This window comes from Fulmarus glacialis, unplaced genomic scaffold (genome assembly GCF_000690835.1).
Source record: "Fulmarus glacialis isolate BGI_N327 unplaced genomic scaffold, ASM69083v1 scaffold1386, whole genome shotgun sequence".
Lineage (NCBI taxonomy): Eukaryota > Metazoa > Chordata > Aves > Procellariiformes > Procellariidae > Fulmarus > Fulmarus glacialis.
The window spans coordinates 42,853-61,632 of NW_009217257.1; the positions used below are offsets into that span (position 1 = coordinate 42,853).

The following is an 18,780-nucleotide window of genomic DNA, read 5'->3' on the forward strand; positions in this document are numbered from 1 at the left end:
GTGAAAATAGATAGTTTCTGATGAAGATCACTGAAAAGAGCTGTTTATTCTCAGGGATAAGTGCAAGCATGAGGAAATACAACTACTTTCATGAGGCATACCATGTGAGCTAGTAAGGTCTACATGACCTGTTCTGGTGGCATATCAAGCAAAAGAGCCTCCAAGAAGCCTGGGTCCTCTGGATGGACTTTTGTTTGGGATTTGGAGCAGGGTAATTTGGGTCAATCCAGGTTCCTTAACTCCAGTTCACTGCTGTGAACACAGAGTAACCAGCAGTGGAGGGAACTGGGCAGAAGGGCAGGCACAAGACAGACACCGACGTTGTCACGCAGTTAAAGGTTTTGGTCAAAGCAAAAGCAAAACATGAAAGCTTATTAGCACAAACTGGAGACTTTACTGCTTTCCACCACAGCTGGGTAGTTAGTTCTTCCAGAGTGTTGGCAAACACTATGCAGATACATCCAGTGGCTCGGCAGAGCTGACTCCATGTAGTTGTACGTCTCTGCACCTCACTCCTTTCTACTTCCCACATCATTCCAGTTTTTTCTATCAATCAGGGTGCCACCGCTTCCAAATACTCAGGATAGAAGAGAATCAATTACACCATAAATGCATATGATTAGCACACAGCTGAGTCCAAAGAATATTATTATTATTCTCTTCACATCTCTCAGTTTCAGGAACTCTTACTTCATTTTCTCTTTCTCAACTACCTCGTGTGTGGCAGAGAACGGTCAGGATTGGCAAGACAATACAGATATGGAGATATATTAGCTAAGTGAACTACTGTATGTGTTATCAAGTGCATAATAGACTGAAGAGGCTCCTGCTTTGTTAATGGATCAAACCAAGACGGCCTGACAAAACAATCTGTTCAGCTATCCCAATCTAGTTAAATCATAAAATCAACAGTTTCCTCATGTTCTTCAAACACAAAGAAAGTATTTAGTGTATATTTTTAGGGTGAAGTTCTCTCTCGCAGACCTACAGAACTGGGGACAGTGTGTGCAGGAAACAAAGCAGCTGCTATGAGCTTCATATGCTGGAAAAACCTTCAGCTGCAGTTCTTAAAAGGCAACTGTTTACGAGCAGGAAGGCTACACATTTTGCAAATAGGACGGATTAGGAAAGAATATTTGAGTGCTCTCTTTTCTTGTGTAACTCAATTTTCTCTACAGACTGGGCTGAGAGCACACAACAGCTGCTGCCACCATGCTGGTTACAATGTGCTCTACCTTTCTCTAGTTATCTACACATCTCAAATACTGTATTTCTTCACTGAAAATATGTGGAGATCATTTACTTTCCACTCTTCCCAGACTCTCTGCAACATGGTGTTTGTTTCTGAAGGGAGGCACTCACTATACTGACTCTTAACAAGTCCAGAGCTAGTCTTTTCTTCTGGCCAACTATTTCCCAGGAGAAATTGGAAAATCTGGTTAGTTGACTTAGAAGAAACAAGGGGTCCTGGAAATCTCCAGATCTATTTAGTCCCTAACTCCATGTTGAAAGTATTCTCAATAAATTAAATCATGGTGTAATCACCCACGAGGGTAAGCTCATGTGTTAACTCTTACGGTTGGACTCGATGATCTTAAGGGTCTTTTCTAACCTAAATGATTCTATGATTCTAAGGAAGAAAAAACAACCAAAAGACAGTAACTTACCATTGACAATCCTACTCAACGTAATGAAAAAATTCGTACAATAAATTATTTTATCTTTCTTAAAATTACATCAGTGTTATTTCCTTCCACCTGGTTAGTTAAAAAAAGCTATTAAAAAGGACTTTTTAAATTAAGAGATTTATTCCTATACTTCCTTTCTTAAGCCTATATATTTTTACATAAATTTGTTTTTAAAAGTCTCCACTTTGAAGAGCTGCATCTATCCCTGCACTTGGGAACAAACTGCAAGTAACAAAGAAAGGATTATATATTAAAGTTAAGCACAAAAACCTTTCTCCAAAAATATTATAAATCTACTACTCTCAATTTTCATCTAACATATTAAGGAGACATCAATATTGATGCTGTGTGATTCTCTCATTCGGAATTCATACAATCCGTTTAGTTGCTAAAATCCAATGATTTGTACAAGTGGTGTTTTTCACATCTTGTCAACTATAAATAGAAGTGCAACGCTAAGACCTTCGTAATATATTTTTTTATCTTAAAAAGTAAAAGATACTAAATAATTACAGGATGCATATGCATGTGTTTGTTTTCATTATTGTGTTTTCATACTTCTGTCAAGCGCCTCTCTCATTTGAGATTTTGACAATAAAACAAGAAACCAAATTGCCTTTGCTGTCAGTAAGAGCTGCTCAATAATTGTAACTGGAAATCAGGGCATTTGCTTCGAAACATTTTAGGAATACAAGATGAGTAAAGAAGAATTGGTTCAATTACAGTCTCCCACAAACTCCAGCAATGACAAATAGATGTAAGCCTAGAAGAATCCACAGAACATCCATTCAGTGAAAGGGGAAAAATAAATCCATGCCGTATAATAAAGTTGGACTCGTAAGACTGAAGATAAAAAGTTGCAAAAAAAAAAAAAAAAAAAGATAAGTGCCAAAGGAAGAAAATAAAATAAAGGACTTCTCCAATATTTTAAGGGTCTTGGCAACAGCAAAGAATCTGTCAGACAAAATAGCCCAGATGTTCTTATAAAGTAAACCATAGCACCTAGCAAGCAAAGACAAAATATACCATTCCGAACAAAGGGAAAATTTCTCCTATCCCTATGCCTGGTAGCAAAACTAACCCTGAACATGTCAAAAAAATGTACACTATCTGCTTAGCTACAGATATTGGATCCTAACTTTCCTTTGGTTTTTAAAATACTTGAGAAAAATAATGGAATATCTCCCTAAATACTATTTTGGACACTGGATCAGAGTTTTCTAATTGTCACTAACAAATACATTGTTAAATAAAACCACAAAGCACTCTTGAAAGCAGTGGCTTTAAAGGCACTATGTTCCACCCTTTACTGTGAAATAAAATCTTGACTTTACTAAAAATAAATGGAATTTTTGTCATTGGTATTGGTGGATTTCATCTTTAGTGTCCAAAACAGCATAATGATATTATTTGCAATTTAAGAACCTAGAAGATTTTTACATAAGTAGAAAAAACTACAGTAACGTACTGGAATTTTAAAGAAAGATGCTGTTCGAGACCCTTATGTTAACAGTCTGAAAATTATCGCTTGGAGTTTGTATCCATAAAATTTGTATCTGTTACTAACATATTTGCCTCACTTCATAAATATATTCATAAGATATGAAGAATGACTGTTGAAAGGTTCAGAGATGCTACCTCCTCCAGACCGAGGGTTGGGGTAGTGGGGAAAAGAAAAAGAAAAATGTTAGGTATCTCAGTAGAGCTTAGAGAACAAACTAGGGCTACTTCATCTAGTTCAAAAATAAAGACAGTTCATTTTATTTCCCAAGTAACACACTACTCTGAAACCATCTTCCATCATTTTCACCGCCGCTGCAGAAGATCTAAACACTTGTGATGATCTATTCTTTCCTGCTTACTCCCTGTAGAAGAAAGTTCTTTCTTTCAAGTTGCCTTTGCTACAAAATATCTTTAGTTTGTCACAGAACATAGGGTGATGGTATCTGGTGGTTTTCATAGGAAGGGAGAGGAGAATTAGAATGTATGTTCCTGCAGAATGTTACCACAAGCAAGAATGCTTTCTGTGTTCCAAAATTCTGCCTCTGGAAGTATTGCTTATATATATGCTATACTATGACTTTCGTCATATCATCTATATATCTCAGTTTCAATTTCACATTTTTAAAAAACATGCATTTGACCTAATTTAATATTTAAAACTTATGAAATAAGCTTTCACTATTTCACTTGAATGTCGTAACAAAACTGAGAATCACTTACCTGTATGTCCGTTCGTAGCAGCAGAATACAAGGCAGAATAGCCATCTTCACAAGAGTAATTAATGTCCAGTCCTTCTTCATTAAGCAGCATTGATAATAAAGTGACATTTCCCTGGGCAGCAGCTTGGTGAAGAAGGGTGGGCCTGCCACCCAGGGGGACAGGACCACCACTTGTTAACAAAGGGGTTAGGGAGGAAGACCAGCCTGTGAGTTAAAGCAACAGAAATTAGATGGAAGACACATAAATAAAGCTCTGCATTTTCTGTGTTCTTTTAAAAATTAAAAAGGATCTTCAAAATGACAGGATTCGTTAGTTTAGCACAAGTTTTGTGATGATGCTTTGTCTATACATCAGAAGGTATTCTGAAGATTAAAAACTGCATACAGGAGTGACAGTTGTTAATGCAAATGAACAGAATTTCATTACAAAAGTTAACGTGAAACTTGTTATGAACTGTAGGAGCAGCTAGATGTCTCAAAAAATTTATACTATTAAAATTCAGAAACTACCAAAAGTTTTATACAAGTTTTAATTTAATTGCCGATATGCCAGGAAGGTTTTTTAAAGTATCTAAAGAAAGGTTTCCAAAACAAAATACTTATTTTCATATGAAATTTCATCCTCCTTCACAGTCTTAGTGCAAACTTTAGTATTTGTATCTCACCTGCAGTTATACAGATAAATCACACAGAGAGCCCTTAATAACTTTAAGCGTCTTTCAATAAGTTTGCAAAAAAATGTAGAAATCATTTACACAAATAGTACAGAAATAAATATATTTATTATTGAACTGTACCTTAAGGTAATGTTCCTTTTACTCAGCAAAACTTAAACAGTATATTATAAGATGCTCCAGTGTGAATGAATATAAAAAATTTACGAGTGAAAGCTTTCAAGTCACCCTGTTAAAAAATAATATTCAATTCAAAGCTTTGAAAGCTTAGGAGTTATCTTGGTTAAATGTTCTGTTCATTACTTATCAGCTTTAGTAGGGAGTTTGTTAAGAATATGAAGTTTGCTGCATAAGGCATAGAAAATTTTGTGCATTCTTCCTTGATCAAGGACTGCAAGAGAAAATAGGAGAAAGATTTTTTTTCTTATTTTATCTACTACCTTTAGAAAATCCACATTATATTTCTCTCTTGAATAAATAACTTTGTGTTCTGTGGCCACACACTAGCTATTATATGAGGCTGAAATCTGACAATACAAAGCAAGTTTACATAGCTTTTACTGTGGTTCTGCAACAGCCAAGACTGAAAAGGAGCTGCAGGGCATTACCTCCAGCTCCATCAAGCTGACCAAGTGCTATCCAACCTCCAACACCTAGAACTAGAAAAAGCATGTGGCAGTAGCTCTACCGTGCTGGGATGGTCTGCTCCGCATTTTGGAAAAACAAAATTAAATATGGAAGTTCCCAATAGAATTCTATAGAAGCAATAGATTTGGGAACCTTGCAAGATCGGGGTAAGTTTTAATTAAAGTCCTGACTTACACAAGAATCCATCATCTGAGCAGCCCCAACAAAGAACACATAGTTTGATCCCAGTTCAAAACAACAAAAAAATAAATGCTTGGAATATTTTCATATTTATTTCTAAAGTAAGCTAAATTTGTCATTTCAAATTAAGTTTACTAGTTTAATATGTAAAGGAAATGTATTTGCGGTATTTTCACAATGTTAGCTTATTATTCAACTTATTTATTTGATATTGACTATAAGATGTCATCACTACAGCTATGAAGTTACCTTATAAATCCAACTTTAAACCAACAATAAACTATAAATTCCATCCATCTTTGTATAACTTCAATTCTGAAGCTACCTTCTGACTATTAATACTCTTACTAATATTTGTTTCTCCAATATTTTTAATCAGAGTATTTTGAGGGCTTTCTGAAGTTTGTAAAAAAAAATAGGCAATATACCAAGTAAACTGCATCCTTTAAGTGGTAAAAAATACTTATTTCCACTTCCAATATTTGAGAACAGTTAACCCTTACAAAATCCCCAAAGGTCTGAAGAATAACTTTTGTTCTTCCTTTCCGTTATAAAAGTGCTTTTATTTTTCCAACCTTTTGTTATTCTTTGAAACTAACGGTGCTGCAGCTGTTGATATATACATCAATGCTTTTAAAATAGTACTTGTGTAGTTTTTACTGTCTTGCCATGGTAGTTAACTGATAGTGGACATTGTTTGGGTGGCACTTTAAGATGCTAACATTCTTTGTCCAAGTTATATTGGAATTATTTGGGGGAATCTGGGGAGCCTGACACTAAGCTTTAAGCATGAAGTTCACTTTGCCAAGCAGTTTTGAATATGAACAGTATTTCAGGGTTCCCTTCCTTATTGAAAATAGTGCAAGTTTTGTTTTTTTTTTTAAAGCATCATTAACAGAAATGCCAAAATAAAAGGGATATTTTTTTTGTGCCATATGTGGTATCTTAACTTTCATTTCAACTCCTTGAAATGAAAAATATGTTGTTGCAATTCAGTGATGAAATTCATTATACTAGGTTATCATTAGATGAAAACATTCTACTGAAAAAGATACAAAAAACAGGTAATAACATAAAAATAACTTTAGCTTCTATTATCAATGTAAAGCAATGTAATAAAGCTGAATTCATCCAAAAAAATACACCGATGTTAGAAAATACCAATAAATAAGGTACACCATTACAGATGCAAAAAGATAGGAAATGTGAAGCATCTGTGAAAGCTTGTAGGGCATGCAGTGATGAAGGGCAGAGGGATAGACAAAAACAGCTTCTGGCATCAGCTTCAGAATGTGAGATGGTTAATTTCAGAGCCCAGATCAGTCCCTCACCCCCCCACTTTTCTCTTCGAAGCCAATTGTACAGAAAGAATAAATCAATCATTATAGAAATGAGCAAAATAAAAACGATACTTCATTGAAGAGTGACCTAAAAAGCGCAAAACCAAGAAGAAAGTGAAAGCAGAAATCCCAGGGGTATGAAAATCCAACTGCCTACATTCGTTTCCATTTTGAAATCTTACAGCCATTGAAATGTAGAAATCCAAACAGAGCAGAAGCATTTTGGCACCAGTTCAAAGGCTGCTAAGTTAATGAAAACACTGTCGCAGATTTTGAATCAGGCCATAAATGTTCATTGTAATTTCTGTATGTGCAGTCTGTTCAACATTAATGACAAAAGCTGGTGTCTTTTCCTACCAGGGATGAAAAGAGCAACATGCAGAACAGTGCCCTGTCTCTAAAAGAAGGTATCATCGTCACATTAATTTTGCAGAACGTGTAATTAAAACAATCTGTGCTCTGATTTTAAGTTTGCTCTTAACAGTTGCTCTGTCTAGAACCAAGACCCTCCCTTACTGAAAATCAGGCTGTTGATATGTTCTTAAAGCAATGTGAGCTAACAAGGAAACTGTATTAAAATTAATAAATAGAATACTTTAGTGATTAGGCTATTATCAATTCTTCTGACTCCACGGTAAGAAGAAAGAAACACAAATTTATTGACAAACAAAAAAATATAAAAATGGAGGATTCTTTCAATGTCTTTTTTAATATGTGAGATTTGTTTTGCACTGTTGTTTAAAAATATTAACAAATTCTGATTGAAGCTCACTACTTACTATACAATAAAATATGAATAAGATTTCACTATGCTCTGCTTTAACTGAAAGTAAAATTGAAATTCTAAACACTTTCTGAAAAAAGTACATAAAACAAATTAAAATCAACTAGAACATTAATAAAACTAACTGAATCTGTGCCTAGAAGGCATGAAAATGCAGATATGGGAAGGAGGTTTCAGTAGTATTCGTAGTTTGTGAGATGTTGTTCACCTCAAGAAAAGTCATACTTAAAAAAGAAACTGAAAAAAGAAAGTGAATAAGTGACATGAATTCAGACATTACTGACCACATTATCTTAATGAAAACAGTGTTATTAATTTTGGTTTATCTTTTCTTTTCTAAGACAAAGTCAATTTCCATATATATTTATAAAATCCATTTTTTAAAATTTTCTCAGCATAAAATTTTGAAGGAAATGTCTTTCCATACTTGCATAACATCTGTTGCTCAAAGTTTTTTTAGTTCTGCAGTTCGCCAGAACACTTGGCCAGAACAGATTAAGTTCCCTTAAAAAACATAAATTAAATGGGATTGGAGAACAAGTGCACTAAAATATAAGCATTAGTTTGGGTAAAAGACAAAGGAGTTCCTGAATATTTACCTGAATATTTCAGATAAAGTTATTAAAGTTCTTTGAGCCTGTTTGTAGTCAGTAAAGGAGGGATATTAAAGTAACATCTCTGTATAAATAAAATAACAGCAGACCACTAACCAGACTTTAGGCAATCTTTCTTTGCAGAACTCCAATTATGGGCTACATTTCCCATTTGCAATTGCAAACATTCACAAAAAGCAGTGCCACTTACAAAATACTAACAGCGTCAAATGTTCAGAGCAAGGATTATAAGGGGATTAAATGAACACAAAGGTTTCCATCGCTTCCAAAAACAAGTGAATGGAGTGTAAATGAAGAAAGGCAACCTGAACACATAAACCAGCACAAACCAGCACTATTAAAAAAAAAAAATGTTTTTTGACAAAAATCCTATCTTTGAGAATTGCCTCTGAGAACTGTCACAAATTTCATAAGAGACCCTAATTGACTATTTGGTGGAGGAGTCCTATTTAAAAGGCTGATTGTTCTCCTACGAAAAAAGTTTATACTTCGAAGCACAAACTAAAGCAATAACAATACATGAAGTTATGAAGTCAAGTAGGGGTAATTTCATTTTTAACACAGAAGATTTTTTTTTTTTAAGAATAATCAAAAACTGTCTTAGATGATTAACAAACATCATCTAGGTAATGTAAGACTAACTGAAATATACAGCCTAATTCATGCTGATAGGATTTGTGGAAGATAGCCTCTTGCCTATTCACTTTGAAGCTGATTTTGCCAATAATTTGTTGTCTGTTAATAAAATCTTAGGGTTTGTTTTTTTTTTTTTTTAAATGAAATTTTAATTCCATTATGGAGCCTAATAGCACCTGAAGGCAAATTAGGTTTGAAGAATATCTGGAATACTGGGAGACTAAAGATCTATCTGACATGGCAATCAGCTAGGAATAAGAATTTAAGATGAAAATTCAGGACACCCATATGAAAAACAGCAAACTAAGAGGCAGCCATCAAATCCCACAGTTGTTAACTCTGAGAAGTAGTAGACAAATGGAAGATAAGATTTCTGAGCTCATATTTTTATGGCACAGTTCAGAAAGGAGAGAGGATTCTGACAGTATGATGCCACAGCCAAATGTTAAAAACATGACTAGGTTACTCCAGAAACATGCAGAAAGTCTTCAATGAAGTAGAATGGGAATAAAAATTCCTTAATAATATGAACCCTGGAATCTCCTATATATACAGATACAAGTTCGCCACACGCTGCTTTTGGAACAGGTTCCCCAAGACTGGTGAGTGAGTTCAACTGCCTTAGCAGACAGTGGTGCAGCTACCGACAGAAAGTGGTTGGTTGTGTGATGGAAGCACACCAGCTGCAGGGGTTTTATACCCTATAGATGATGATACAGGGACTAAAGTTGTGAGGGACTGAAGTACCATAACTGAACTGAGAATAACTGTTGAAAGTTTGAGACCATTCAAACATTCTTCAATGCTGATGAAGGTCTAAAGTGTTCCATAACTGTGTGTCCATCTCCCTCACTGCAGTGCAAGTCAGGCTAAAGAGGGGCTTCTAATATTCTAGTGCTATTGATCCCAGCAGGGAAATATGTTGACAAAAAGATTTATAGGAGATCAACAATTAACTGAAAGGTAGATCAGGGCCGACTTTGTTCATTTAACTGCCATCAGGAAGATGATACCCTGAAGTTGGCAGCACATTAGGCACACAAATAAGTCCCCACCACAATGCAAAATGAATAGCAGATACACACACTGACTCCAGACTTAGGCTATCAGCATAACATTTAGATTTTAACTCTCCCACAGCAAATCTTTGCTACTATCTGTTGAAGGAAACCTGTGAGATGCTACACACAAGTATTAACAAAGCCTACAACTAAAACCGGAAGAACTATAGAAAAATGGAAATAAAAATGAAATATATTCTATAGGTATGAAGTGATATATTTGAAACTGCACTGTTATCCAGGCAATTATATACCTTAATGTGCAACCATCTAATGCCATAGGAGAATGCAGTAGCTCCAGCTATGCCCTATTTTCTAAAAGATTCACAAAGCACTGAAATACATATTCCATGGAAGATCACCAGCAGAAGTGATTTTCAAAACATTATATCAGACTGAGAAAGCATTTTGAAGTCCAATATAATAGCATTCACCACCACCACCCCCCAAAAAAACCCAAACCAAAACCAAACAAATAAAAAAAAAGGAGTTTCTTTAATAAATCATAATCTGCAGCCCATTTACTTAAAACATTAGTCCTCTTTACCTTCAAAAAAAAGCCTTCAACATGGAGACCTCAAGGAAGCAAACTAATTTATAACATTACTAAATGAGCAAAAGAATTTCCATACCCCTGGAATGTGGAGAAAATATAAATGAAAACTTCAGCTTTTAGAAAGTTGAAAAGAGAGAGGTATAAAAAGATAAATAAAGCAAATGGCAGACGTATAGGAAAACCAAAACATTATTTTAGAGAGAGACAGTTTGTAGCATATCAATCCCTTTACCTGATGCTGTTACCAGGAGGCTGTCTGAATCACATGGTCTACAGGATGAAGCACTAACAGGGTTTATGGAGGAGCTACAGGCAATGGTGGTGGGAATGACAAAGGAATTTTCTGAACATGCAGGTTGGTTCAGTCCAGGGAAGTGGGAAGGCCAGGCACCCACCTGAGATGAGGCTATGGCTGGTATGGCACAGCCTGCAGGTGCCACAGATAAATCTATAGCAGGTTTTGGTGGCAGCTGAGGTGAGGACTTAGAAATAATTTCCTCATTTATTACCCTGATTCCTTGTGGTGAACTTGAAAGAGGTGAGGTCACGGTTTTGCTGTCAGTTTTTGCACTTGTATTTGGGGATCGACTACTATCCATTAAAACTTTAAGCTGTGGGTGTGGTGGAGAAGGAGTTTGCGAAAGCCCTGGTTTTTTAGGAGGAATAGGTGGAGGATTTCCTCTGTCAATTCTTGATACACTGGGAGTCTTTAAACTCATTCTACCGACTGGGGGGTAAGTGCCAACTTCCATTGAATGTGACGTCCCCGGCCGCGATGGAGCGCTGCTCTGAGGGCTTGTAAATCTCGAAAGGACTTGGGTAACGGTATTCCGAGCTACCTGTTTGGCAACTAGGTTGTCACGACTAGTAGGGGATACGTCCCTTGAGGGAGGGCTTTGGGTTGTGTTTCCGTTTTGGTCTTGATCGTTTGCATTCGCTTGAAATCTAAATCTAGCTGCTTGGATTCGTGGATTTAGGCCTGGATGCCCAGTAGTGTTGGCAGATGGTGAATGCAAACTGTGCATAGACGAAGTGAGTGAGGAATTCTGAGCTGCAGCAGTCGGTGCTGCAGGGGTGCAAAGGGAAGTACTATTTGAAAAAGGGGAAGTGCTACTTGGTAAATCAGGTGATGAGCCTGTACTTGGTCCGTTTTCCTCAATTCTGTTTTGATTCTGTGTAAGAACAGGAGTTGCGGGAGGGACAAGTTCACTAGATGAAGATTGCCTGTCAATGACAGGCTTCCCAAATGCTGCATTGGTGCACACATTCATTTTTGTATTGCCAGACACTAGTGGGTTCGCTGTAGAAGGCTTTACAGATACAGTCAAAGGCAACTTCTTAACATTTTCTGTGCTACTATCCATCACTACAGTATCTGTTTGGCAGGCAACAGTTCTTGAACTTGGCTCTTCTGTTTCAACAGAAACAGAAACAAGATTCCTATCTTTATTTTTGTCTTTATTTTTAAGAGAAAGATTGGCTTTACTTTCATTCTCCTTTTTCAATTGCTCAATCATTTTGATCATTTTATCTCTCTCTTCTCTGAGGTCACTGGTGTGCGCTTCCTCTCTATGAAGTTTGGCACGCAACTGCTCTCTCTCTGTGTCAAACTCAGACAGCTGCTTTTCCATTTGAGCTTCCATTTGTGTACTCCTTTGTTTCTCAGCTGCAAGAGACTCCTCCAATTCAGTAGCCTTTTTCTTTTCCTCTTCAAATTTTGACATCACTTCTTCCAGTTTCTGGGCTTCCTCTACAATTCGGCCAGACAACTGCTTACACTCTTCCACTAGCATCAATACTACATGCTTATTCTTCCCACGTTCTTCTTCAAGACGAGCGGATAGCTTTTTGTGCTCCAGCTCAAGGTTCTGTAACTGAGATTTTTCCATTTCCAACTGTAAGAAAGCACAGAGAAAAATTCTTATTAACAAGATGGAGACTTTCAACATAACCTAGTATTAACCTGACATTGCTATTTTAACCTTTGAGAGTATGCCTAAAATGAACCTGTCTGACCCAGGAAAGTGATTTGTGATATCTAACATCTAGTGCCTATAATCTTATACAAGCAAACGAAAGAGACAGGCATCTCCGAAGAGCAATTCAGAAACTAAGCAAGCCCATCTACTTTCCTCCGTTGACAACAAAGAGACTCCCCAAAGTGATTAAATGCTTGTGATTTCTGAGTGAGGAGCTACCTGTTCTCCAGAAATCAGACATAAGATATCACAGAAAGTCCTCTTCTCGGTAAAAGAACCAGACACAAGCAAGAGATGAGCTTTGAAAAAAAACTTTGAGCCCAGAAATGAAAGCTTTAGGTTTTAGGTCTTCCTCAGACTGAAGGAGATTAGGGTTGAAATACACAGTCCATCATGCTCATAATAGGTGTCTTACATCTTGTTTTAACATTTATAAATAAGACATTCATTTCTGAGACCATTTTGGCACAGGCAGAAACATCTTCCTGTACTTACTAATAGCGGAAGGTGTCACTGACATCAGTGATGTATAAAATATGTTATAAGCTAGAATCAAAAAACTACCTACTACATGCAGATAATGGATAAGAATAATTTTTCCCCTCATGCATATAGTCATCACCTCTAATTCATCTTGCCTGCTGATTATGCTTTTACTCAAAGATGCTGTTCTGGAAAAGCACTGGAAAAACATGTTAATGCACCATTTTATAAAATACCTACTAGTAATAATGCAACCCAAATTGCTTCATATTTTCCCAAGCAAACTTTTACACAAGTCAAACAACAACAAAAGAAAAACTGATTTCTTTCTTCCTGCTCCTCCCTTCACATACTGATGCAGCAGCTTCCTATATGGCTTATCTGAATGACTGATAAAAAAACAAATAAGCAAAACCCCAAGAAACTGCTTCCTTCTCCTGTACTGTTTTTATTGGTTTAGCTTTGTCAGTTCTGCTTCATATTTACGTACAGATCAATACAGAAATAATGATTCAGAGCTGTACCACTAAAGTGCATTTTCTAAGTGGGCATTTTTTCTGGAAAAATACTTTCAGATATCTATGAAAAAAAAAATCAAGTGCTCACAAACATGAACTGTAGCAGGAAACCGTTTCATGCTTCTACAATAAGAGAACATTTCAAAATGCTTAAAAAAAAAATCTAAAAAAAGCTGTGGCAAATAGCAGTACTTTTAAGATCTTACTTGGAATAAATGTTTCCCTTCAGTAGATGAAGGAAGAATCATAGATTATAGATTCAGATTATAGTGTCATGGTAAAATGATACTAATTTCAGAGTTTAAGACAATACAGTGTCGTGAATATATTTACTGTAAACTGTAATGTGGGAAACAAGATGGCCTATGGGATTGGTGATAGCTATGGAACATCTCCTTTCTCAGTCAATGCTTAAAATATTGTCTTGGTTGCTAGATGAAAACAAACAAACAGACACACAGGCAAAAAAAACCCCAGGCATTACAATATAATAGCTTTTCAGAAGCCTGTTGCTACAGGACACTATTCCCTGTCCTCTCCAATAGGAGATGAAATTTCTTAGTCCTGGAAGCATTTTCCCACATCACTATAGATGTGTCTACAATTCATTTTTAACTAAACTGCATTTAAACAAAAGCTAATATAAATACCATTTTTAAATAACAGGTTTGTTACTCTCCAGTTACACCATAGAGTAGAGCTGAAACTCATGCCATCAAGAGATGAGTACAAGAGGGAGAGAGTCTGTAGTTGTAATAGAAATAAGTCCCACCTGCTATAGCTCATTGTCCCCATGATAATTTTTTCCCACGTGGTAAGTTGAATTCAAACACAGAAAAACACTTAAAAAGGAAGGGAAGTGAAATGACATAGAGAGAACAAACAATAAATCCTGCATGAATTTACACTTATAAGTGAACGTGTGTCTCAGTCTCCCAACATTTCTAACGTTACCCGACTCTAAATTTCTCTTCTGTTTTCTTCAGAAGAATGGGAAAAAGCATAAAAAGGTCATGGCAGTATTGATGTGATGTATCTTACAGTAATAGTAAAATTTCTTCCTGAAATCTTACCATTATCATAAGAAACAGTGAACTAAGAGGAAGAAATCACTATGGGAAATTATACCTACATTATAAATGTCATCTTGGCTTTGAATACCTCAAAACCTGTTTAGCAGCAGAGGGGCTCCACTGGGGTTTTAGAGCTTCATCCCAGGTTAACCAATACACTCCGTACAATGCATTTCACAAAACCAAGTCCACCCTTTCTTAAAAACATTGTTAAATATATAAAAAATAAGGTATGGCATTATCAGTCATTGCTAAACAAACAGTATCAGCAACAACACCTCTTCAGTTATGTTAACGACAGTACAGCTGCAAATTAAATTAACATGCTATTATGATGACACCGTATTTAGGAATGGTCCCATTCACAGTTCTTCACATGCAGAAAAATAATTATTTTTTCTCAAGCATTTCATTGTTTTTTTCAAAGCATCCAACAGCATTTGGATGTTTCACAAGCATTTCAAAGCAAGTGGAGCATCCAACAGTAACAGTGGAGCATCCAACAGTTTCTTTTTTGTTAAAAGAGATACAAAAATCATGAGAAATGTATACAATTTTTAAAGCTTGGAAATGCAATAAGATTATAGTGAAAATGTTTTTATCAAGATTTTCTATACTTTATTATTCCTCCCTTTTGCTTTCAAACAAGGGACTGGTTCTATAAATTAACTGTTGTGAAATTGTATTACTTTCAAATAATTACAAGCATATTTTAACATATAACATAACTGGGATGAAACCAGCTTACTATACTATTATAGTATCTTATTTGTAAGCATTGCATATAAATAAAGAATCCCTTATATATATATAAGTCCTCTATTTGATTTCAAATTGACAAGAACAGCATTAGTTTCTCATTTTATGTTGTCTCCTACGTCTATCTCTCCCCCACCGCCCTTGTTTTGGCTGCGTGATCTTGAATAGGAAAAACCTCTGAATATTTACACTGCATTTTTTCCTTTAGATGATAGCTTTGGAACTAGCTGTAATTATTTATGAGTTTATGAACTAACTATGACCTGATGTTTTGCAAAGTGTACTATATGCATGCACTAAATCATATCAGTACTGTAAACATCTGGAAATGTGTCCAAGAAGGATTTGAAAAGGGGTAAAAACGGATACTGAGAAAAATGATAGTGTCCCACCAAGAACTAACCAGCAAAGGCCCTTCAAAGGTGAGACACAGAGTGCATGTCTTGTGAGAAAAGGTCGAGGGAGCTTGGCTTGCTTAGTCTAGTGAAAAAAAAGACTGAGGGATGATCTAATAGCAACGTACCGCTCCTTTTGAAGGGCCCTTACAATGATGACAAAGTCAAATTCTTCTTGGTAGTGGCAGGTGTTAACAACAGGTTAACGTGAAAAATTGCCGTTTAAGAGGCTCAGTCTTGGAAAAAAGTTCTTCACAAGGATAGTAGTGCAGAAAGGCTGCAGTATTGCCATTCCTGGGGGTTTTCAGGACTCAGCTAGACAAGTTCACAGATGACCAGATGTACTGCTGGTGATAATCTGCTTTAAGCACAAGGTTAGACTAAATCACATCAATGGGCCTCTTCCAAGCAACGTGTCTGTCTTTCTTTGAGCATGCATCCCAATAGTAACTTCTCTGCAAACACTTGACAAATCAAGAACTGTCATTTTGATTATCTGATTTTGAGTTCCCAGGAAACCTCAAAATTAATTATGATAGTAGCTCCAGGAAAAGAGATGGAAGAGGATGGAGACTTAACACAAAGCGGATGACATCTTGGGAATAAGTGTTTGGTACATGGCAAGCCTATGACTGAGTCATTTGTGCACATCTTTCATTTTTCTACATTCTGGCATATTGTTATGACTTGCTTTTTATGAACGAATAAAAAATTTACTCAAAAAATACTTTTAAGTTCACTATATTCACAGATAATAAGTCCCCAGGAATAAAAGTTCAGTCTGAGCCTGTTTAAAGTCCAGTAATATTCAGAGAAAATAAACACAGCTGTACACAGACTTCATTACTTAGTATAAGAGTGAGACAGTGAGGCAATTCCAAACACGAAGATAGAGGCATCACACATTTAGAGAAGGAGGAACACTCTTGGAGGAAGGATGTGCCACTGGCTCTGTACTTAGGTCACATTTGTCTAGGCTTAACTTTTTTTTTTCTTACATTGGGTAACCCGACTTTGTTAAACATTTCTAGAAATCCCCCAAAATATATTCATTACTCTTCCTCAGAGGGAAGAAAATGTGGAACTAAGGGAAGGTAAAACACTGAATGAATGGTTTGTGAATGAATGGAGATGGTTGAGAGATATGTCATCTGTTGCCACAAACCCAAGAAGTTTAAGAGGGTGCTCTGTCCAAATAGCATTGGCTATTAATTGGCTATTAATTGGCTTGAAAAGAGGAAGATGTAGAGAACCATGCACACAGCTGCTCAACACCATGCAGTTTGTTTTCAAATCCTGTGTTATTTAAATTTCCTATTTGTCACCAGGAGTAAAAACATTAGAATCATAATGACACACTTTCAAAGCAACACGTTTTTTCAAGTGTAGTACTTTAAAGTTTAGCTTGTAAGTTACAGACTTCAGAATTGAGTGTAACAGAGGTTTAAGTACTTCTCAAGGTAAGAATCAAACTGCAAAATAAATTAAGATCGAACTACTTAAAATTAAGACTTAAGGAAAAAAACCTCATGTATTCTTCTAGGAAACAAAAGACAAGAGCATCCTTTCCTGTATGTGCAGACTTATAGATATAGACTTTGGTAATAAATCTGGGCCACAAAAAGGACAAAAATGGAATTTACGTATCAATATGCTGCCTTTGAGACATATTCTCAGTATGTAAGCCCATCTTACATGCATTTGCTGATTTAATACAGGCATGTATTTCCAGCAGGCTTCCAGTACTTTTGTGTGCATATTATTTCCCAAAGAGCAATTACTACTAAAATCAAATTTATGTCAATTGTCTTAGTATTGTCTAGTGTTTTTTTTTTTTAAACATCAATATAAAACTGTCACCAAAAAGCTATTTCACAGCTGCTGAAGACATTCTATCCATCTAATACCAAGTGAGGATGGGTAGCAAGCATTTCTTTTCTAACTATTCAAAAATACCTGGTCTAGATTAGTCTATTATATTACTGTTCCCCTCCTTCCTCTCAGAAACCCCTCCCCAACATATGCATTTTTACATATTAGTGAAAATATGTGCAACCAACCAACCATTCACTTTCAAAATGACATTTTTTTATCTTCAATATGAGATTTTTTTGCAACATACTTGTTCCAAAATAATTTTCTCTTTACAGCAAATGTTCTAAATATGCAAAAAAGTACTTTTTAGAGTTATAATTTATTTTTATTGATTTATGAAACAGAGCCACCTAATATAAAATGCAAATAAGTTATTTATTTTATGCTATGTAGGTTAGAACAAAAATAACAGTAGCTCCTCTAGGCTTCAATGGTGTTGGTTTAAAAATATATTGTGATGATGTTTTCTCAGCTCATGCTGAGCTATCCACTTATACACTGCATCGACTTGTACCAGTTATATTTAATTTATTCCATAAGTAGAGCTAAATTCACGGAACAAATGAGGTGTGCGCACAAAATATCACCAGAAAATCAGCACCCTTTCTATATATGTGATAACATTTTAACACTCGTAATGATGATCATGTTAGACAAAGATGCAAATTAAAAAAGTGGCATGAAAGAACAAATCAAGAGAGGGAAAAGGGAAAAAAGTTGGTAGCAGGATACCTTCTTTTGTCTGTTTTCAGCAGCAGCCAACTGAGCTGACATTCTTTCTTGCATTTTCCTGCAGTGAGCCATAACAGCTTCTAAAATGGAGAGAGGGTTCATGCATATCGGCTTCTTTTCTTTATCACCAGCACCTGCCTCAAAGTCCCTCTGAAGAGCCAGAAATGGGTCACTCAGATTAAATCTTCCATATCGCTCCTGGATAAAAACCTCTTTGCGCCGGGCCTAACAAAAAAAACCAAATAGACAAAGAAATAAAACTGAATGCGTTCTTTGGAGTACATCCACACATAGAAGAGACCGTTATGTTACTTATTTATGTTTTTAAAATATTTTCTTTAGGTATTTGTTTACAATCTCTAAAAGAAATAGTCAGATATGTTGCACACAGATTTCATTATAGTCACTACATAAAAAAACCCTTCCCCTTCTCAATTCAAAACAGAAATATCAATTTGGAGCAGTTTCAGAAGTATCACAAAAATAACATCTTGTAAATTGGCTGATACACAGAGAGGAAAGGGAAGAAAAACATTCTAAAATAAAATTTTCTATTTCTGTG

At 35.8% G+C, this 18,780-nt stretch overlaps 1 protein-coding gene across 1 annotated transcript in view; it reads right to left on the bottom strand.

Annotated features, from left to right (window-relative positions):
- CTTNBP2 (cortactin binding protein 2) overlaps nucleotides 1-18,443 on the bottom strand; it is a gene marked incomplete at its 5' end in the record, with an annotated part of 54,926 nt that extends 36,483 nt beyond the window's left edge. Inside the window, 3 exons of the mRNA XM_009579579.1 lie at nucleotides 3,912-4,115; nucleotides 10,637-12,299; nucleotides 18,219-18,443. Coding sequence (XP_009577874.1) covers nucleotides 3,912-4,115; nucleotides 10,637-12,299; nucleotides 18,219-18,443 — 2,092 coding nt within the window. The remainder of the gene's footprint in view (nucleotides 1-3,911; nucleotides 4,116-10,636; nucleotides 12,300-18,218) is intronic.
- Nucleotides 18,444-18,780: the final 337 nt, after the last annotated feature.